Here is a 22498-nt window from a genome sequence, read left to right as displayed (position 1 = left end):
CAGAATGCATAAATATCATTTACTTTCAGTCTAATCAGTTTGCTTTTTTTGTTTTGTATTTTCTGTGTATGTTGAAATGGGATAATCCTGATACAGAACTGCTTGAACTCTGCTATTGTGTTGTATTGTGTGTGTCCCCTGCCCCCAATTATTTTGGCATTAAAACTTTCTGCGTTTCAGGGGGTAGTAGTGATTTGCTCTTCAGGATTTCTAAATCAGCCCAAAAGCTGGTTGGGCTTCTTTTCCTTTCCTCTACAAGGATGAGGCAGGCATTTGTTCTAAAGGTGGCTGTAGAGATTTAGGAGTATGTGCAGAAGAGCTCGGTGCCTCGGTGTCTGTGCCATGCCTTTTACTAGAAAGTGCATTATTCACTTTGCAGCAGCCTCTAAGGTAAAGGAACGTCCTTGCTGTTTTTCCTTATAAGGGAAACAGATACTTTCATGTTTTTTTTTTCACAAGCCATTGATGCATAATGCTGCACCTCTAGCAGATAGGTATAGAGAGATATAAACATGTACATATAAATATATATGTCTTTAGACGGAGGCATAGGCGTCCACTTCCTTCGGTTCCCCCTGTGCTGCCTCACACACTTGGCGGCTCAGCATTCCGGCTCCCCCAGGCTCTGCTGCTTCTGCCGCCGAGTGAACCGGGGACCCGCGGGGTAACCCGAGCTGGCAGCGCCGGCTCCGCAGCGGAGGGAAGGGAAGGAGGAGGCAGCGCCCCGTCCTCCCGGACAGGACCGCGCTCTCCCCGCGGCTCCCGGGGCGCCTCCCGGGGCCGAGCATCCCGCCAGCCCCGCGCCGGCCGCAGGTGACCCGCCGCGGGGCGGGGGCTGCCCCGGCACCGCCAGGAGCCCCCGGGGTGGCGGCTCGGGGGTGGGGGGACATTTTTATTCCCCTCTCTCTCGCGAGAAAGTGCTGGGCGGGCGATACTTGAAGAGGAGAGGGGGGGAGAGAGGAGGGGAAAAAGGAGGAGGAGGAGGAGGAGGGAGGGGGCAGCTGGAGCCGCAGCTGGAGTAGCGGTGGGTGCAGCGGCCGCAGCTGGAACAGCAGCGGGAACGGCAGCCGGCGGCGGCGGCGGCTCCAGCGGGTGCGCGCCCCTCGCAGCGGCTTCTCCCGGGGCGGGCGGGCTGGGCGCGGGTCCTGCCCGCGGCACCGCGGCCGCTGCGGCTCCAGCGCTGCCCGGCGCGGGGAGCCGGGAGGGTTCATGCCCGGGGCGCACTTCCAGCCCCGGAGCGGCTTCGGGAGCGGCGGCGGCGGCCGCGGGCGGTGCGGGAGCCCCCGCGGATGCTGCTGGAGGGGCAGCAGAGCCCGCCCGGCCGCGGGCAGCCCCTCGCCATCCCCCGCGGCCGCCGCCTCCCGCGGGCGGGATAGCGCCGGGACCGCTCGGGGCAAGGCGGCGGGGGGCGCGGGGCGGCCGCGGCTCCTTTTCCTCGGTCCCTAACTCGCTCCTTCTCCTCGTTCCTCCCCTCGCAGCTCGCCTTGGAGAGGCTGGTCGGAGGCAGGGCGGCGGGGACCGGCGGACTTCGGCGGCGCAGAGGAGGCGGCGGCCGCTCGCAGCCCGGGGGCTCGGGGGACGCGATGTGGCGGGGGCGGCTGCTGGGGATCGCCCTGGGAGTTGCCGTGCTCTGGGCGTCCCAGGCGGGCGCCGCCGCCGCCGGGCACGGCGAGGGGGTGAGCGCCAAGGAGAGCCGGTCCAGCCGGGCCAAGAGGCGAGGGCACGGCGGCGGGCACGACGCGCTCAAAGGGTAGGTGCGGGGCCGGGCCGGCCCCTCCCCGGGCCGGGCACATCTGCCTGCGTGTGTGTGTGTGTGTGTCCATATTCAGTACCCCTTCACGGTGGGAGCTGGCGGAGGTGGCAGAACTCCCCGACACCCCTTGGGGCTTCCCATGCCGAGGAGCACTTTGGGGGGCACCGGACACCGCCCTCAGCATCGCGGGGTAGTGCCAGGGCACGGGGCGCGGAGCCCCGACACCCTCACGGACCCCCCGGGGGCAGGGTGCTGGATGCCCCTGCGTGCTGCAGCCTTGTTTCACCTCTGGGTGGGCGATGCTCCGTGAGGATGAGCCGCAGCAGCGCGGAGGTTGCTGATTTATCTTCTAGGAAGGCCTTTGATAAAAGGCACGCTGCGGGCTTGTGCATTCCTCCTGCATCCCGTACTTCTGCTTCGCATAAAGTAGCATAGCGATGAGGCCCGGAGCCCACAGCATGCCCTTTCCGTTAGCTGTCCTCTGTCATCACCTTGAACCTTTGGTGATGGGCATCTTCTCTTGCTCTCAGCTGGACTGTCCAGCTCTCTAGTACTCATGTGAATGAGCCCAAGCATACAGGAGTTTAATTTCTTCTGAAACACTGTGGTATATGCTTAGCAGAGTAGTCTTTCTAAAGAGTACATCTGTGTTAGGCAAACGTTTTCCAATTCTGATGGAACACCTTTCCAATGCAAAAATATTTGTGAAGTCAGCTGAAAAGCATTGTGTGCATTTGCAGTTGAAAATCTAATTCACTGTAAAGGTGAAAAGCTTGTACTATAGGAATAAAATAGAGGTTTCCTTTTTCAGGTGTGTTCCAATGTGCCTTTTCAGCCCACAACCAGATTTTTCGGTTGTCAGGCAGAGGACAAATGTAGCAAAAATTGTATCTGTAAGGGATGCAAGCTATTTTCTTTCTTTTCCTCATTTCCTCAAAAAGGAGCTGTTACAACTTTAGGGGCCTTGATGAATATGCTTTAACTTCCTCATACTTCTATAGCACTTTTTACCTATATTTGGATTTACAATCTTGGCTTTTTTATTGTTTGCCTGATTGGAAAATGTTCACGTTTGTAGGTCCATATGCTGCAAAAACAGATACAAGCTGTCAGCACTGTATTTCATGGATCTGATTTTGTAGGATCCAAATCTCTTATTTAATTTCCTTATACCTTGTCACAGAAGAAATAGTTGGACAAAGCAGATTCAAAGTAGATGTGACAAAAACTAGGACATGAGAAGGGTGTATAGTAAAGTTTGAGGGACTCATTGCAAGCAATAAAAGATGATAAGGAAAAACATATATCAGAAAGCACCTTTATTCTTTAGGGTGTTTTAATGAACTTTGTTATAGAACTCTGAGTTAATATCAAAGTAATAAACACCATTTTCTGCCCAGTGGCACAGAGTGTGCCAGCTAGCACACTGTGCTGACTTGCTGGAAGTTGGAGGCACATTAGCTGAGGATAAAATTTTTTTGGTGTATGTAACTGTTACTCTAAACTGTGCTGTTTAGACAGTAGTAATATAGTTCATCAAGGGATGATATTTCAAGTGTTAATTATTTTTGGAATTTAAAATGGATTAGGGTAAGTAATCTTATGAGTTGATTCTTGTGTTTAACAGAAGCCTTCCATATTTTATGTACTTTACCATAGTTCTTCCTTTTATTATATATTATCTGTGAATTATTTATCTACTTAGTAATCTGCAAATCTGAAGATAATGGCAACGTCAATATTAGATGTTCTATATCTTGGTCAATTATTTGGAATATTACAAATCTGGAGTGCCTCTGGGAAGCAGATTCTTAACAAGGATGTAATAATTTGCCAGATGATCTGAGAAACAGTAGAGACAAAACAAATTATTAGTTTGGTTTCTTTTTAGACCTTTTTATGTAACCCCAGCTTGAGGCTGAGTGTAGAGTTCCCAGATTGCTTGGAGGACAGTCATTTTGATCATTGTTGGGTGAATCCTGCTGGATATTTCCAGTTTAGAGGTTGTGAGCACTTTCTTAGGTGTGGTACTGTACTGTACAATGTGAATAAAAAGAATTGTCATTTTAACAGACAAGGTTGGAATGAATTCTTTGGAAGGACAGATGGAAAACATATTTTGAATGTACAGGAACTGTATATACATTATTCATTGTAATTGGAGGACTAAAACACTAAAAATATGATTTTACAAGGAAGACATGCTATTTTTTTAACTTGTTCATCAGCACAAATACATTTGGGAATCTGATAGTTGTAATACAAGTCATAACAGATGCTGGAAAACTTTATATTTTCATGTTATTGTAGTAGTCTAAGACTTTCCCTCTTGCAATGAACTCTTGCTCTGATTGTAAGGAGCAAGGGGATACATCTTTAGAGAAAAATCCCTTATATTTAGGCTTTTTGTATGTTTGATTATAATGACTATTGGAAGTCTTTTAGCATTTGAAAGTATTGAGGTTAGTCTGTGTGTAAATACTGGTCTTGTACGTTAAAATGAAGAAGCCAAAGATCTGTTTCAATTCTTGTGACTTTTCCAGCTTAACATTTTTTACTGCAAGCTGTTGATTGCAGGAGATGTTTACTTTCCTCTGTGTGACCTTTGCCTCATTGTTTATGCCAGTGAGCTGTCTGAATGTATAACGTGATTCTAGAAGTATACTCTAATTTTAATAATTGTAAATTATTTGGAAATACCTCTTATGTTCTCATTTTAAGACTTTAAGCTTGCTGCTCATGCAGTTTAAATTGACCCAGCTATGAAGGCATTAGAGGTGAAATCCTGTAATGCCATCTGTGTTTGGCCTAAGGCAATGTATATTCATGTGCTGGTGCCTGATGCCTCTAAGTGATCAGGAAGTAATCAGAATAAAGGCAGTAATTATTAAAAAATATAACTAGGTTGTCCATTCATGGAAATGTTGCTGGAATCCATTGTGATCCAGCAAGTTAAAATAATAAGCTGTTACTGAGACACTTATCCTCTGGATCCCCAGAACCTTTATCACAGATGTTACTGTATATAATTATAAGGCATCAAGCCATTATTCTGCTACCCCTTAAACACCTAAGAATGTGGAGTCAAACTTCTGTAAGAAATAACCCCTTCAAAACTGGCCACCAGTGGGAAGTTCTTTCTAAACAATATATACTCAAAGACAACTATTTATATGTATTTCAATCATTTGAATATAAAGTAAAAAATAATGTACTGGTGGTTTGATTGGTAGTTGTCTCAGTACAAGAAGTATTGTGCTTAAAGATCCTAGAATTAATTAAGACTTCCCATTTTCTGATGATGCCAGACAATGACTTCAAACACTAATGAGTATCAGTCAGTTCTTAGTATTTTAAGCAATGTTTGTCATGTTTATCAGTCTCTTCTCAGTGTAATGGCCAAAGAAAGCAATGATTTGTCTAACAAATAGCAGAAGTTTTGAAAGAACTAAAATTTCTTCAAGATAGCTCAATCGTGACATGTTTCTAATTAAGAGACTAATTAAATGTATTTGTGCAAGAGTGATTTGATTTCTTTGTTTTTATTAGGTTGAAATGATAGTGAATATTGCAGAACAGAATAGCTGGCTCCAAAGCGATTCATATGAGTCTTGGATTAAAGCTGTTCCACAGGGGATTGAGTTTTTTTGGACCAATTTCTTTTGGTTATCTCAAGTGAAGATCACAGGTTTATTGATAATGCTTACTTGAGTAAAGCTGGTCAGATTTGACCCTTTTTATGCATCAGTGCTCCCTGAAATAGAATAAATCTTACAAATCTATAACATAATTCTAGTGTTCAGCTATATAATTAAGGCTTCTGGTTTTCGTTTTAAACCAATAATTACCACTAAAAGCCTGCTGAAGGAAAGCAGACTTTCTGTACTGGTAAATATTTGTTTATATTGAAAAAACCTCAAATATTTTTCTTGCCACTTGTGGCCTGCACACCTCCAGGCAGCTGCTGGTGCCACACCTTGTCCGTGGCACTCTGCAAGCAGGAGGCAGCCTGAATACTCGGAAATATAAAACTTAATTAAAAATACATGGGAGTTGCTGTAAGAACTGATGTGCTGGAGCACCCCCTTGGCTCCCAGGTGGCACAGCTGGCCTCCCTCCAGCCCTCTGTGCCTCACAGGGTAAAGCTTATATGGAGGGTGAAGAAATTCTGTGTCAGCACATCCCGGTGTAAAACCTGAAGTCCTTGGCAGTCACACGTAGTGTTAAGAGTCTGCACCTCTCTGCACCTCTGCCAATGCTTGTGGTACCAAATTTTTGTTATTGCATGGTCCTTGGAATTCTAGTTCTGGAGTGAAATGAGTTCATAGATCTTGGCACTGTGTCCCACGTACATGTTTCCTTTCTTTCACTATGGTATGATTTGATACAGGTGTAACTTTCTCTGGGGAGTGGGAGGGATGGATGAGGAGTAGGGAAAGCAAACAGAACCAAGCAAGAAGCCAGCACAGAACGTATTCTGTGGCTGGCAAAAGCTGTCATTACTGCTTGCTGAAGGGCTAATATTTCGAGAGGGAGTAACACATTATTTTCAGTTCTGATCCCATAGATGTCTTCCCCTGGCTGCCACAATAGGTTTGGATTACATACTAATACATTCATACTGGCATTCTTCTTCTAGTTCCATGTTGTTCTTCAGCTTGAAGAAAAACTGTAGAAGGTAAATAATCTTCAGGGCTTCACAGTCCTGTTCAGTTTTAGTGCAGAATTAGGACTTTATTGATTTCAGGCATGAGAGGGAAAAACCATCCAATGGTTAAAACTCTTGGTGAGTACTGTTGTGGTCTCTCTTTCACTGGTGAGCCTCTGAGGCTCATGTGATTGTTACCAATAGCTTAGCCAATCTTCCCCAGTTTCATCTTTTTTCATCTTATATTGTAGCTGGACACAAATGGTTTTGAAGTGCCATGCATCTCTCCTAAAATACGTTAAAGAAATACTTTATTCCTATTTGATGGTAGTAGGTTACAAATAAAGCAAACAGAGGAAAAAGGCTACAATAAACACTGTAGCAGCATTCATGATGCACTGTATGAAACATGAGTGTTTTGGAAATATTGTAAAATTGACCTGGGAGTCTGAGAAGAAGCAGGTTTGCTTTGACCAAGCACCACTTTGCCAGTGTTGAAGATCAGGAGGGCAAGACTGGATATAATTCTTTTCCTTTCTTCCCTTCTTTCTTATTTATTTATTTATCTATTTTTGTCTGCACAGCTCTTGGCTGTATCAGGCTGGCTTGATACACTGACCCAGATGCTGCTGGACTGGTCACAGCTGTGATGGGTTTATACTTTGTGTACAGAGTGAGTGGAGAATTTCACATCAGTTTTGTTCCTTGGTGTCCCAGTGCAGGAAGGTGCTGTGCTGTCCTGTGTCCTGAGGGATCCTGTGTAAGGCTGACTGTGGCTATGACTTAATTGCTTGGCAGGTTAGAAGGAGATTAATCCTACAGCTCCTATTCAGAAAACAAAAGATGTCCTGGATTGTACTTTGTGTCTTTCTTTGTGTTCCAGGTAATAATTTTCTTATGTGGATTTGTATGCAATTTCATAAGATGTGTGGTGGTGTCTTTCTGGAGACTTTCTGATCTCTGTTGGTGTTTAGTTGAACATTGATGGGACAGGTGGTGGGTGTACTGTCTTTAGAAACTGGAGGCATAAAGAGTTGGGGTGAAGACCAGAACAGCACCTGCAGAGAGTACATCTGGGTGGAGTGGGGCACAGTAATTTGCAGTTTGCACTGCAGGTTTCCTGAAAGAATTGTTTGGAGGGAAAATAAGAAACCTCTGGCTAAACTCAGCTGCACTTTCCTCAGTCAAGAGCCTCCTGAAGAGTTATAAAAGCAAGCACAAGATACATTTTGTGTTCAGTGGTGGTTCCACAAGTTGTTCACCAGATCCAGTCGCATCTGTGTCTGTTTGCCTTGTTAACTGGGAGAGCTTCTGCTCTATGTGCAGCTTCACACAGTGGTGTCAGAACCTATGCTGGGCTTCAGGATGCAGACTTGGAGTAAGCACAGGGCTGCCCTCAGTTTGTTTGGGAGCAACGGGAGGATCACTGGGTTACGGTTTGGCAGGGACAGTCCATCTGTCAACTTCATTTACAGTCATCCTTATCGGATAAAACTGCAGCTTCTGTTTTCCTGTAAGCTTGTTTTCCTTTCCTGTGGTGTGTTTCTCAGCAGTGCTGCTCACTTAGGACAGTCTTTGTCATTCATCTTCCATCCTACAAACTTGAATGTTTAGTATGTGAACTTCAATATAAGTATTGACAAGGTTCACTTTAAATATGTTCATGGACTCAAGCAACTTGTGATTATTAGAATACTGCTACCCAAAATGAAAGATTCCAAGTATTTAGCTACATGGATCACCAGGAAAACTTCCTCTTGGTAGAAATGTAGTAGATATTGGGTCATAAGAGGCCATCTCTACTTAAACAGGACTTTAGGAGCTTGAGATCTTTGAATGTGAATATAGAAATAGTAAGAAATGAATCATTAGCAATAAGATTGCCTTGCATCTCATTCCTTTTCTTCATCTGCCTGCTGAACCCTAAAGATGAAGAGGATAGAGATGCATGTCTGTCACTCTGGTCATACTCCCCAGACTCAGTAAATATTTTTGTAGAATGGAACAATTGTGGCCTGGAGTGTTTCTGATTAACCATTGCACTGTACTGGAAAATATATTTGTAGCTTTTTGCTCTTCTATTGTGAATGTCTCCTTTGGTTGTTTTCTCATCCATTCTGACTTTCCCACTTAGTTTTGTTTACTTAATTTTAGGATTTCAGACCTACTGAACAGCCTCATTCATGCTGGGATTGGTGTGCAGATAGAGGCCTGAGGTCAATCATTTGCTTTTTTGTGACAGTTCAGTAAAGTTGGGCCCTTCTTTGGAAGGTACATTGGGATGTAAAATGTAGCCTGTCAGATTAAAACCTCTGCCTTCTGGTTTTGCTTATAGATCTTCCCTGAAGGATGAAGGAATTCTAGCTTTTATCTAGAAGAATATTTTGAATGTTGACTTGCTGGAGAATCTGTTGTTTTCCTTTCTACTTCTCATTTTATGAAATGATTCATGACCATTAAAGCTTCAGAAATACCAAATGAAAGCCACAGTTCTTTTGTCTACAGTTTTAATCATTTTCATCCTCTTTTTCAAGCTTCCCTCTCTCTCATGTTTTGCTGGAGGACATCAGAATATCCAGTGATGTTCAGCTGAGGTTTCAAACTAAAATTTGTTTCCTTTCAGGAACATTATTTTCCTGTCTCTTTTCTCCTTCTTTGTTTTTCCCACTAATTTTCCATCTTTTTCTCTTCCCTGTATACAGAGTAAATTGCCAGTGTTTGCTAGGGACAAAGGTGAACTAGAAGAGTGGGATCAGTATCAACAGGGTTTTCCTCTTTCCTTATGGCAGAGATGCAGGTGAGGTGACAGACTTTTGAAAACATGGAATCACTGTCCCAGCAAGGAGAAAGGCAGAGGGTAGATTACAGTGTGTAGTCAAGGGAGCAGGAGAAACACTGATATATTACCTAAAATAAATCTTCCAGTAGCCTAAGGGAGAGCATTTAACACACAAGTTAATAGCGTTGCTTAACACCTCAGGGCATTCACTGACAAGTACTGATGGAAGGGTCAGGTTTACAAGGCTCCCTAAAGGATTGTGTTTCCTTCATGGTGGGAATGGTGGGTGGCACCAGCACATCCCACAGCCTTCAGGAAACCCTCAACAAGGGGCTGGTTAGCCCTTGCTTTGGCTGGCCCGTTGTGCTGCTGCTGAGCCTGGTGCACAGTGCAGACTGGCAGAAATCCTGAGCTCTCCTCCGTGTTTTCCCTTGGGAAATTGTTAGAGGTTTACCTCTATTGATAGCCATTAGCATGTACATGGTGAGTGTGGGAAGTAGAGCTGGAGGTGGGAAGTGGCCTTTCCCTGTTGCCCTGTTGGAATTGACATCTGGAGAGCTAAGCATTGTCCTAGCCCGCAGTTACATCCATTTCCCATGGGATGCTGTTTACTGCTACAAGGGTAGAAAAGGCTATCATTTGTTGTCCTCTGAAAGTACTTTTTTTTTTTTTTTTTCTTCTGTGTATGTGTTTATTTGTTTGTTTTAAGAAAGTACCTGATGGATCTCTCCTGCTTTCCCCTCTGTACTTGTCTGGCCCAGCAGATAGTTTCTTGTGGTGGCATACTTGTACTTTATGTGTCTTACCCAGCCATGCAGATTGGGTTTTGAACTGGACCCGCTGACATTCTCAAGTGGAACAATGAAGGAATACATGCCAGAAACGCGTCTGTCCCTGGCTCTGAATGAGAACAATGCCTGGCTGTCAGGTTAGATGAGTGTGTCCCTGCAAAAGACATGGTCAGATTTCCAGAGCAAGTGCGGAAGAATTCACTTAATGTCAAATGCTGTTGTTGGATTGCTGTATTTAGCTGTCACAGTGTGTGATGGAGGTTGGGGTTAGAAAAGTGTTCAGTGTTGCTGCAGGAAACTTGCATGTCATTTTGAACTCTTGACTTGCACATAGGCTGGAGCCAAAGATACCCGTAGAGCTGCTCAGCGTGTTATTTTTTCAGTTGGACTGAGCCAGGATTCTGGGACAGCGGTATCCTTACTGTCAGAGTGAGAAATAGTTATCATATTAGGCTCTCTGCATGGCATGGGCTCACTTATTGCAGTGCAAAAATGAGTACATCAGATGCAATCCTTGGTATGTAAAAAATATATTTTGCTTAAAAATGCATACTTATTCTTGAAAGGATAATAGAAGCTAAATATTGCGTTTGTTCCAGAATCTAGCATTGTTTCATAGATTTTCCTTTTATATGACTGAAATAGATGGCTTCAAGAGTTCTTTTAGTAATATTCACTGCGGGAAGAAAAAGGGGGCAGTGATAAAACCATCCCATTTTTATAATATTTAGCTAAACAACAGAAAAGCAATCCCTGTTTAAACTATTTGGGGTGCCTGGAAATGGAGCCTTTGCATGTTAAATGCAGACGTGTGTCTGTGGTTTTAGTTCCATCCCATCCACAGTGAAGTTTCTCAGTTAGTGGATGTACTCACTGAATGCAGTGAGTTCAAAGCACAACCAGGCTTCTTCCCTGGGCTCTTGGTGCAGAGTGATGTGTGTCAGGGCTGCAGGTGGCTTGGGACAGCTGCCCATCACGTGCTGTAGCTGTTGGCTGCTGCATCCCATTAGGAACCAGATCTTCACTTCCCGCTTCTGCTTTGCTTGCAGCTCTGCTGCTCCTTGGAGGAGGGGGTAGGTGCCAGCACAGCTAAAGGAGATGCTTTAGATACTGACCTCTAATTCGTGCATGAAGTACCTGGCTTCTGTCATTTAGGTGAGGAGGGATCTTGGAAGGCCATGTGGTCCAACCCTCGCTTAGAGCAAGGTGAACTTAAATCAGGTTGCTCATGGCTGTGTCCACTCCAGTTTGGAGTGTCTCTGGTGATGGAAGTTCTTGGTTATGTGGGAGAGCTGAATAAAACTCCAGTGGAGTCAGCAGAGCTCAGTCACTCTGTGTATTTAGAATTTACTCTGAAATACTGAGAATTTTAGGTAGGTGCCTAAGCTGTTTTACAGCAAAAGGTATTTAGGTCTGATTTTGTGTCTCTTGAAAGCTACTAGTAAAAGCTATTCCACTTCACATTCTGGAGCCTTAGCTACTATTTCTTAGTGCTTTGGTTATACTCAGACAACCACATTTCTAAGACCAGCCCCCCATTTTTTCTGCTGCAGTTTGTAATTAAGTCCCAGTGCAGACATGGAAGCATCACTCCTATTTGATGTGGAAATGATCAGCAAATAGTTCTGTGTACAGTTTTAGCAGGTACCAGAGTTACCCACATAAGAAGAAATATAGACGAAGACTTCTCTAAAAATAATCCTTGGCTATTGATCTTGCTTTAAATTGTATCTTTTCTGACAGAAGACTAGGTCCCTACATTATGTCAAATATATAGTAGCCACTGCAGCAAAATAGTTAATAGAAGTTGTTAATGAAACGTTTTCTTGCAGGAAAGAATAACTATGTGTTTTCCTAGGAAAAGTACATTGAGGGAGTGATTAGAAACCATTCCCACTATCCCTGCATCTCAGCTCAGCTCTAGCTGGTGCTCAGCTGTCTCTCTTACTCACTCAGCTGCGCTCTGCCCACTCTGTCTGGTCTCTGTCTGATTTATTTGAGACCTGTGCTTTGGGTTTGATTCAGCCTGGATTACGCCAGCATTGGCCGGTGCATGGCAGTGCTGCTGACAAAATTTCTGCCTGAAGCTTCGCTCAGAGCAGTGCCAGAAACTCTTCCTCCCATGGGAGCTGCAGATGGGCAATGCTTTCTTCGGGAGAGGGCTGTAATTTCCTTGAAGGGTCACAGGCAGGGCAGAGTGGGGATGTGCAGGATTAGCAGGCCCCCTGGCAGGCTGCAGCACGGGGCTCTGACTGTCTCTGCCGGGACCCTGGAGGGGACAGTCACAATGCCATTCCCGGGCTGGGGGGTGTTCTCTGCTGCCGGCTTCACACAGGGCTTTTGAACACCTCCCTCCCTTCTCTGGCTGTCACATACCCTCGCTGCCTCGTTATATCTGATAAGAAAGCTCTGCCAAACTTAGCATGATTTGTTTCTTATCATTTTACATTTGTGTGCCTGCTCCACAAATCCACCCCCGGTGTCTGGGTAAGGGTGGGCAGTTTGGGAGAGCCGGGCAGCTGCACATCCTTGCTGACACAGGGCACTGGAAGCAGGAATAGCAAGCAGGAATAGGGAGGGACAGACCTGGTGTGTCCTTTCTGTGAGATGATGTCAGCGTTGCCCCATGGAGAAAAGAGACCACGTATTTAAGAGGGTGTGACAGGCACAGGCTGTGCTGCCCCACAGTGCTGACCTGGGGCAGGACCAGGGGTGTCCCTCTGGAGGAGCTGATGCTGCAGTTCTGCCCAGGCTCCCTCCCCGCAGGTGGGGATAGGACAGACAAGGCTTTATTTTGTAATGGGGGGTAGGATCCCTATGGTTGTTTCTGAAGAAAAATGTCTTCTAATTTGGTGCACACAGATGCTGCCAATGTCTATGCAAACCTATCACTCTCAAGTGCTAGTTATCAGAATGCCCAGATGAACTTTTTTCTTTCTGGTGTTCTAAGATTTTTCTAGTTGATGACTAATGTCTTTTGATAATTGCTCAACTCACTTTGCTACTGAATTTGTACTTGTGTGTCATTAATCAAAGACATAGTTTCTTGTTTACTTTGGACATCTTTGATGAAACTCTGGGCATCAGCCATCCTGTCTCAGCACCATACCATTACAGAAATCATTTTATACTTTACAAGTTAATTAAGTGACTCTAAAATGAAGTGAAAGACTTGTCTTTTTTTTAAACTGAAGAGGAAACAGCTTTGTTCTGAGATGTTCTCTCCCTCCTCTGGGCTTTGGAGTAAAGGAAGGTGATGTAGGTGGTTTGAGGGTGTATACATGCATTTTTGCTTATTACACCATTCCAAATCAGATTTTATAACTAAACTCAGTTTGTTTGTAGTGCTACTCAGAAAAACAGTTTTATAAGAATATGAAATACTTCTTTAGTATTTATAGCTTAGAGTATCGGCAGGAAAATATAATCTATTTAATACAACAGTGGGTAACTGTTTAAAATAAGTACCACGATAGAACCTTGACAATTTGATTAACGGTTTCCATGATTTTACATGAGGTAAATTGTTATTGCCTTGAATACTTTATTTATTTATGGGGATTTATTGCTATAGTGTCTGATCACCTCATAAATATCAATAAATATAACCTTCAAAATTAATTATTTTCAAAGACATTTTACAAATGTACACAAATTCAAAACACTCCATCTCAAAAGAGTGGCATTCAGACCTTAGTATATGTTTCTTTTATAAGCTAAACAGCAGCTTTCTGATGAAAAAGTGTTCCACTGGAAAATACACTTGTCAGGCTCAAACTGTTCCATGGAAGTACAGTTTGATGACCTTTTTTTTATATATATTTTTTTTTCAAAGCTAAGCACGCATCCGAGTTGGAGCCCCTTGGGTGTATGGCTTAGCCTACCCTGTGGACAGCTTTGAGGCTCTCGGGGTCTCTGACTTCATGGTCACCGGCACATCTGGGTTTTCCAGAGTCCCATTTTGGAAACGGATTTCTAAAACTGGGTTTCTCTGTGACGCAGAAATCTGCTCCTGACTCTTAACATGGACCAGATGGTCCCCAAAGCCATGTACTTGCTGAGAGTGAAGTTTGACAGAGTACGTAAACATCACTTCATGGCCAGCCCTTTATAGATTCTCCCCAACCGGAATGGGAAATGGGTGGTTTATGCCCGTAGGTTGTAACAGGTAGCAACAAACCCACTCTGTCTGTCTTAATAAGATCTATTATTTCTTCTGACTGGAGAAGGTGAAAAGCAATCTCACTTGTCTGCTTGCCAGTCTTACTTGGCAGATGATCGTGGAGCAACATTTGGCATTGATGAACAGGGAACTCTAGGAAAGTTACATGGTTATAGCCCTGCAGGGAAGTAGCTGACATTACTAAAACTGAATGCATCGGAATTAAATGAATAAGACTTTGAGTCTCTAACACCGGTTGCAGGAAGAGAAAAGGGCCCTGCAACAAGTCCAATTGTGTTGCTCACATTCACCTCAGTTAACACTTTGTAATTATCCAGAACCAGAGGAAGATAATGGCAGTGCTTACTTTGACTTAAGTAGTTTCTGGCCAAACGTGTAATTGGAAAGAGTAAGTGTCACAGCAATTGGTGTAATCAGAATACCTGAAACTGCATTAGCAATGCATATCCCTAAATAAATACAGTATAAAAAAATTGTTGTGCATCAAGATATGTTTGTATATATTGAGATTGTTTGTCTTAAGTTACCTCACCATATGAGGTAACTGTTGTTTACTTAGACATTGCATTACTAGGGATGAAGAACTTTCTGAAAGACTAAAGACAAAATAATAATAGAAAATCCTTCCTAAAACAGCAAACACTTAAATCTGTCTCCAATCTGTATACAATATTTTAATAAAGCAGTTTCTAGGTCTATTAATCTATTGGTAATTGCTCACAATATTAATAGAGGTTGTAAAATTTTCCTCTGGTAAGATTATTGGACATAAAAGAAGGCACACATTTTTGAAGCTCTTCTTTCCAGCTTTATTTGCGTGGATAGATGCATTAAATAAATAGGACAAGATAGATTTAAAAGATCTGTTATCTGTGAGGGGCATAGAATAATTTCAACTTTTCTATTTTTTCTGATAAAATCGTGATAGAATAGTGTCATGTCCTGTCAGCTTTCATTGTAAACTCTAGTGATAAAGTTATTTGAGGGTAAATGTGTTTGAGAGGAAAGAGTTGGAAAGAAGAAGTCCTATGGATCCATTATTTAAGGAGGGCAGTAGACCCTTCGTACTCATTTTAAAGGATCCTGTCGCTACATACACCCACATCCTTGATTCTTTTGGTAGTTAGTAATTTACACATTTTGACTCTTTGGCTAATGTTCTGGTTGGCAGGTTTCAGTCATACATACATAGTTTTGCTCATGGACAAAACAGGGAGCAGCAACAGTGCTTTAGAGAAAAGAAGAGAAAGCAAGATGAAGCTTAAGAATTACCACTCAAGGAGCACTGAATTTCCTCTGTGCTCATTCATGTTAATGGATATGATCCCTTATTTTATATTTAAATGTTAGTTTTGCTCAAAAACCTGTATGGTTATTTCTTCAGATATGGGGTGATATGAGACAAGGTTTGCCCGTTCTGTTGCTGTTGTTCAGATGTTACTGATTTGATTTTGTGTTTGTAATGTAATCTTCAATTTGTAAAAGTGTATGTTACTTAAAAACCCCAACAACCACAGGCATACAGTTCTGCTAAAACCGTACAACATTCTGAATGTAATTATTGAAATGTTTATTGCAGCGATTTACTTCCTCTACTTTTCAAACATATTCCTGGGTAAAAATAAGAATTCATCCTTTTTTTCCCAGGCCAAATGTGTGTGGATCACGTTACAATGCCTACTGTTGCCCTGGATGGAAAACTTTACCTGGTGGAAACCAATGCATAGTCCGTAAGTTAATCTAGTTATGTGTTATGACTGAGGTTTATCTTTGTCCCTCTGTGTCAGGGTATTTTTAGTTGGATACCAGAACTGAAATGTGTTGCTATATGTTTTCAATAGCAGCTGTACATTTCTTTACCATTTAAAATATATTAAGCCAATTTACAAAGTTTTTTGGGCTACAACACAGTGATGTGATACCAGTATTTAACAAAGGATTAATCTTATCCATATGTTCTGTTTAAGTCTGTGGTAAAGGATTCCAAGGGGTGTGTGAACTCTCGGGAGTGAGTAGCTGTGGAATATGTTAACCTATTTAAGTAAAGGGAAGGAGGAAACAGCACTGGGCCAGCAAGTATGTTTTCTCTGCTTGTTTGGACCATATCCCTGAAATATGTATGTAGGGATATAAATATACATGCATCATGGTTCTATATCCATACTCGTGTGTAGTGGAACAGCATACCAGAAATAACTCCTAAAGGCACTTTGCCTAAGGCTGATAAGACTCTCCAGAGATACTGAGGCAACATGCTGTCAGCTGGGAATTATTGTGTGTCTGGAGCAGAAATAAAGGAAGCTTTGTAATGCTGCCTCAGTGCCATCCTTCCTCTGAGATTAGTCTGGCAAAATGGACAACAGTTTCCCTTTTTCAAGGAAATCTCCCTATATCTACTGTGGCCTATGGCATGTTCCCAGACCTTTTCACAGTAGATGGTGAGGGTCTAGGTTTTAGCTGTCCCCTATAAAGATCCAGACAAACAGGAGGAACTGTTTTGGGATCTGTTGTGTGCAATTTAACGAGTTTGTCGGTATTTCTGTTATGGTACTGAATTTTCTATCAGGTGGTTTTTTATGTGTTTGGGGTTTTTGAAACATATTTTAAAGGCATTTATGTTTTCTTTATAGCAATCTGCAGACATTCCTGTGGGGATGGATTTTGCTCTAGACCAAACATGTGCACATGCCCAAATGGTCAGATAGCCCCCTCCTGTGGTTCAAAATCAAGTAAGTATTTCTTCTGTGTCTTTGATATTGCTCTTTTGAGTCTGTGAAGCTACTAAGGTATGTAAAATAGTTCAGTGGTCAATATTTAAGACAAATAACCTCTGAGTCACCAGACATACTTTTACCACAGGAAGGAAAGTGTAGCCTCCTATGATGAAACTGAAGAGTGAGTCACAGACCAGCTATTGGAGACACTTTCTTTGCCAAATCAAAACCAAATCAGTCTTATTGGAAGCTATTTTCATTTGGCACTTTGTAACACTAATTCCAGTCTTCCTTCCTTTCTGCAAAATGCCTTACCTCTATTCAGCAGCAGACATGCACTTGTGTACAGCACAAAAGTTGTAATGAGGGATGACTCTTGACAACTGGCTGAACTTGACATTCTTTGTAATTCTCCTCTGATTTCCAGGGTTATAAGGAAGACACTGTGCTCTGTTTTACTTACATAGGCCTTACATTTCCTTGCCAGGCTCAGGTCATACCTTCTGAATCTCATATTGCTGACCTTGTTCAGGTGACACTTCTGTAGGTACTAGAGGTACAGAGATGGTCAAGGTTTTTAAGTGGAACGCTTTTCATCAGAAAAAAAAAGGTGCTCTGAAAATGAAGCTTTTCAGAGGGATAACTTTTCCCAGAAATATTTGGATTTCAGATTTTTAAGGAAGGTTCCCCAGATCCAGGGAATAATAAGTAAAATTAAATTCATTCAGTGAGCCAGAGAACTCAATGGCTAAACATGCGTTGAGTATTTGATACAAAGTAGGATTTTGCTTGGGATAATATCTGTTCATATCTGACATGCCAACTGTAAAGTACTTACTCTGCATTCTTATTTGAGTGTGGTGCTTGTCTCTTAGAATATAGAAGATTTTGATTTTTGTATGAAATGTGAAGTTTCTGGAAAGAATTTTGGTGGAAACTGATTCTCACAAATGCCCTTAACTATCTGAACAACATATTAACTGAAGTCAGTGGGGGATGCACTCAGCTGAGGTCTGTAATATTATGCTGAATGGTAATCCTTTTAGTTCTGAATATCTTATGAGACTCAATGTGTGGTCTGCTTTGCATCTGTAGTTTTTACCTTCTCTTTTTTTTCGCTTTCCTGGATGATAAGAGTTTTACCATATAACTGACCATTTCAGCTTGTGGTTTTAGCATCCTTTTCATCCAATAACAGTGGAAAAACAAAAACAACTGCGGAATGTAATGGAATGGCATGTACTAAAATGGTAAATATTGTTCTTTGTAGTTCAACCCCTTTCTCCTGCGATGGCTGTTAGGGGGAGGCCAGCATGAGGAGGGTATGGAGCTATGGAGTTCCCAAAGAGTACTGGAAGGAGGGAAGGGTGCAAAATGCTGCAGAAACGTGTAGTGGTGTGTTTGTGCCTGGGTTTGCAGCTACTGCTTTACCAGGTGAATATGCCTTAGTCTTGTAAGCCAGTAAAGGAAAGTATGACCTTCTCCCAAGTACCCTTCAGGGTGCAGAAGGAGAGATATATCCCTCCATCTGTTACGTGTTTTGGTACCTTTGTAAAAGGCAGGAATGAGTGGGCCTTAGTATTACCTACCTTTTTTTCTTTGGCCACACTGAAGTATTTAATAGTCAAGAGACTTAAAAGAAAAATGAAGTATGAGTAAAGTTACAGTTCTTCTTGTGGTTCCTTTTCTGAAATATTCTACAACTGATCTCCATAGATTTAGTCTTCACTGGAGGAGCACAGATAAATGGGTGCAGGACTTAACTACAGTTTTTAATCAAGAGGCTTCTTAAGCGTGTGTGATAGCTAATTTAGTTGTTGACAATTACTTCTCCTAGGTATGAATATTCTACTAATCATAAATCTTATTCAGTGCTGACATTATTTTCCTGGCATTGCTACAGTGGTTTTCCCACTTTTAAGTGTTGCTTAACACTTTACAAATAGACTTAGCAGTTGGCTTAAAAAAGATACAGTTTATATCTTGTTCAATTTCTACAATAAATTAAGGTACATTTTCTGTGTGTGGTTACATCCCCTTTGTTTATTAAAACATACCAATTATAAAAGGAAAAGTGTCCTTAAGCAGTAGAGAGAAAAGACTCCACTGCTTCTGTGCACTCTTGTGTAATATTTTTTATGATCCAGCACATCATTAGTACTTACAGAGCATACTTCATTTGCTTTGTTGGCACTGTAGACAAAATCCATGAATACATATTTACACAATAGACCACAATGACTTAGATCTGCTATTAGGAAACAAAGTAAACATAAACACAAAAAATACTGTTTGACATCAAATGGTTACTGTCAACTCCCTTTGGTAACAGTTAAGTTTTTGTCAGAATATGCATTCATGAAAGCTTGTATTAATTATATGTTTTAACAAATGAGAAGAAAGCTCTGATTAAAATAATAAAAAAAATAAAATGGAATTGAGAGAAGTTTTTTACATTCAAAATAAAAATCATAAATATGAGTCAAAATGCCATGATTTCTCAGAATTAAATGTATAGCTTCTGATATATGAGATGTGTCTGAGGCATCCTTTGGATATTTTAAGCTTCGTGTGTCTTTAGTATTTAAAGAATCAGTACTTGGCCCAGGTTTTATAGCAGGTACACCCACAGACAGTAATCAAGTTAACAGCTACTCTTATAGACTGGTTATCTGTTGATATCAAATATTTAATGCAGATTGGAAAGCATGTGGATTGGAGAGCAAAACAAAGCCTCCAAGTTTGATTCTCACGCAGGTCAGTTGTTGGGACTTTTCTGGTTACGAGTCAGCTTTAGGAATCTGATTCGTGGTTGAAAAGATCAAGTGGTGGTTTTCTCAGCAGAGATTTTAGTGACATCAGTAAACTTGCTGGCTGAGTAGTGGTTATTTCTGTGTAATTAGTGAATTTTTGGGTAAGCTTACAGCATTCTTGGAGATAAGATTGCTAAGTATGGAGGACTCCCCCTGCCCTGGTTCTGATGTGTGTGTGCTCTGATGCTGCACAGGTGCAGCTGTGAGAGACGTCTCACACACTTTGCTGTGGGAGATGTCCAGTGGAGATGTCCCACACTCCATGCCATGGGAGGTGTCCCACACTCCATGCCGTGCCAGCTCTGTGGTGGTGGCTTCGCTGCTGCCCCCCAGACTGGCCGTGCCATGGCTGCTGTGTGTTAATTCTGCAGCTGGGCCCCTCTCTGTGCTGCATTCATGCTCCATGATCCTGCCACGCTGTTGGAGCTGCTGCCCTGCCCAGTGGGAGCAGGGGTGAATGAGGAGGACGGTGTCTCCTTTGGCCTCAGGCACCCTTTGCTGCCCCAAAGGTTATGGATCAGGTGTGTCTCTGAGCTCAGTCGCTGGTTTTGCTTCCAGCAAGTGTGGTCAGAATGGGCCGGCTGAAACAGAGAAGGCGTTTGCTGATGGGGCTGTCTCTGAAGGAAGGGAGCTGTGATAGAGGCAGTGGAGGCTGTGGTGGGTGCTGGGGGTGGCAGCTGGTGGAGGCAAGCGTCTGTGTGCCCCAGCAAGCTCCTTATGCTGCCTGAGTTCAGAGCAGGGCCTGCTCCACTCCCCTGCCACAGCATCAGAGGCACAGCTGAGGACTGAACTCTTCCTCAGAGACTTCCCACTCAGAGTCTTCCTCAGAGACCGCCCGCAGTGCGGGCTGAGCCTGAGCCTTGGCGCTGCACCCCGGGACCCCACTTGTCGGGTGCTGTGGGAGGTGTCCACTCAATGGCAGTAAAATCTGGAGCTCAGCCCCTTCCCTTATGTTCTGCTGCTGTCAGAGGTGGTGTAAGGTCTTGAGTTTTGAATGTTTCCAGAGTTTTTGAGGCTGCTGTGGGTTTTCTCTGCACCCTGTGCAGGGCTGCAGGGCTGCAGGCCCGCGTCCCGTCCTGGCAGTGGCTGCCATCTCTCTCCTGAGTCAGTCACTCGACAGAGAAAGCACGCTGAGCATCTGGGATGCGATGAGGCCGTCATTCCTTGTTTACAGCTCCTGGCAGGCAAAGCCCTGCGTCATGCACGGCCGGGGCTGGGAGCGTTTCCTCGGCCGTGGCACGGAGGCGAGAGGCGGCCTCTCCTGCGGTGCCCGCTGGCTGCCCTGCTGCGCCCTTGGCCCGGGATGCTGGGCCAGCGGCTCTGCCGCTTCTCCCACCTGAGGAATACAGACCCTCGCACCTCGTGTTCCGTAGTTTGGGATCGCAGAGTAGACGGCACGTGTGTCACCTTTCGCCTGCCTGGTGAGCTCCTGCACGTTTCGTGAGCGGCTGTGGTTGTGGTAGCACTCCGGGTGTGATGAAGGCTTTACTCACTTTTGCCCGGTATTTATTTTAAAAGTCAGGAATTGTTATGCTTAAGTGGAGAGCTTGTTGTTTCACTTTGATAAAAAGCACAACTATTGCCCACACACAAAGCCTGTGTGGATATGTTTGGTCTCGCTGGCTCTATTGCAGGGTTATAAAGTTGTGTTCCTGCAGTTATTCCTGTTTTGACTTCAGACGTTTCCAGTGTAGACTGTTTACAAACTGGATCTGAAAAAGAACAATAATTGATGAAAAGCAATACTTTATGAATGTTAACATTTCCTGTGCACACTGAGATAAGGCAAAGGTATATGCATTGATTTACCAGCCTTATAGTAATTCCTGGGCTTTTTCCTTGCGTCTCTGTCAATGTGAGGTTTGGAACAGGTTGTTTCATTTACCGGAATATCTCCACTGACATTAGTGGAATTGTTGATATAGCTGAGAAAAGAGAACCTGGACCAGCATTAATATGCTAGTTTTCAAAAATGCATTCTTAACATCATCATCTGAGCTCCAGACAGCCTTTGAATGTGTTTCTATAAACTTTTGGAAGGGTAATGTTTCAGAATAGTCGGTATGATTTTGGAAATACTCTTTTCAACATTCCCTCAAAAGAGGGAAGAAAATAAGTAATCAGTTTACCAACTGTATGCCACTGATTTTCTTGTGTAGTAATAAGGGAGAAAGCTCACTGATTTAAATGGCTCATTTTAATAAAGATGACTGGTGTCCCATCAATCTCCCATAATGATTTTAGTTTAAAAAGGAGGAAGTAATATTTAACCTTGGAAAAGTTCTTTTAAGAAGCAGTAGGATAAATTATGGAAACTTTGTGTGTGTGTGTGTTACGTGTAAAACCACTCCTTATCCCAAAATGAGGAAATATACTTTACTTGAACAAATAATATGAAAATCATCATATAAGCTACTGTTAACCTTTTTATCTCGAATGTAGTTCAAACTATTTAAATAGCTTTGGTCTTCATGTGGGAATGGAAATTAGCTCTTGGCATAGCTTGCTCTAATTGAAATCAGTTTGTGGTTTTTAAGTTCCTTCCCTGCTTGACAGATGATATCATTTCCTATGCTTTTTGTAATCCCCTCTGTTTTTCTAAGATTGTATAAAGCTAAGTTGAACTACACATTTTAAAGTAACTATACACCTTTTTCTGACCTACTTAGGACATAATCCAAAAATCTTCACCAGATATTCACTCTGTGTTTGCAGACAATTTCACTTTTTATTGAGGAATGTTAGTACATTTTTGTTGCCTGAAGTACTGAAGTACATCCAAAGTAGAACAGAGATGTATCGTAACTATTAGACACA

General features: G+C 42.9%; 1 protein-coding gene across 4 annotated transcripts in view; it reads left to right on the top strand.

Annotated features, from left to right (window-relative positions):
- Nucleotides 1-1583: 1583 nt before the first annotated feature.
- FBN1 (fibrillin 1) overlaps nt 1584-22498 on the top strand; it is a 147328-nt gene continuing 126413 nt past the window's right edge. For all 4 annotated transcript variants that reach the window (XM_050309429.1, XM_050309432.1, XM_050309430.1 and 1 more), the window contains exons 1-3: nt 1584-1750; nt 15802-15884; nt 16785-16883. In XM_050309429.1, the coding sequence (XP_050165386.1) occupies nt 1584-1750; nt 15802-15884; nt 16785-16883 (349 nt within the window). The remainder of the gene's footprint in view (nt 1751-15801; nt 15885-16784; nt 16884-22498) is intronic.

This window comes from Myiozetetes cayanensis, unplaced genomic scaffold (assembly GCF_022539395.1).
Source record: "Myiozetetes cayanensis isolate MyiCay16 unplaced genomic scaffold, myiCay2020 scf14, whole genome shotgun sequence".
NCBI lineage: Eukaryota > Metazoa > Chordata > Aves > Passeriformes > Tyrannidae > Myiozetetes > Myiozetetes cayanensis.
This window is presented reverse-complemented; position numbering and strand designations above follow the sequence as displayed.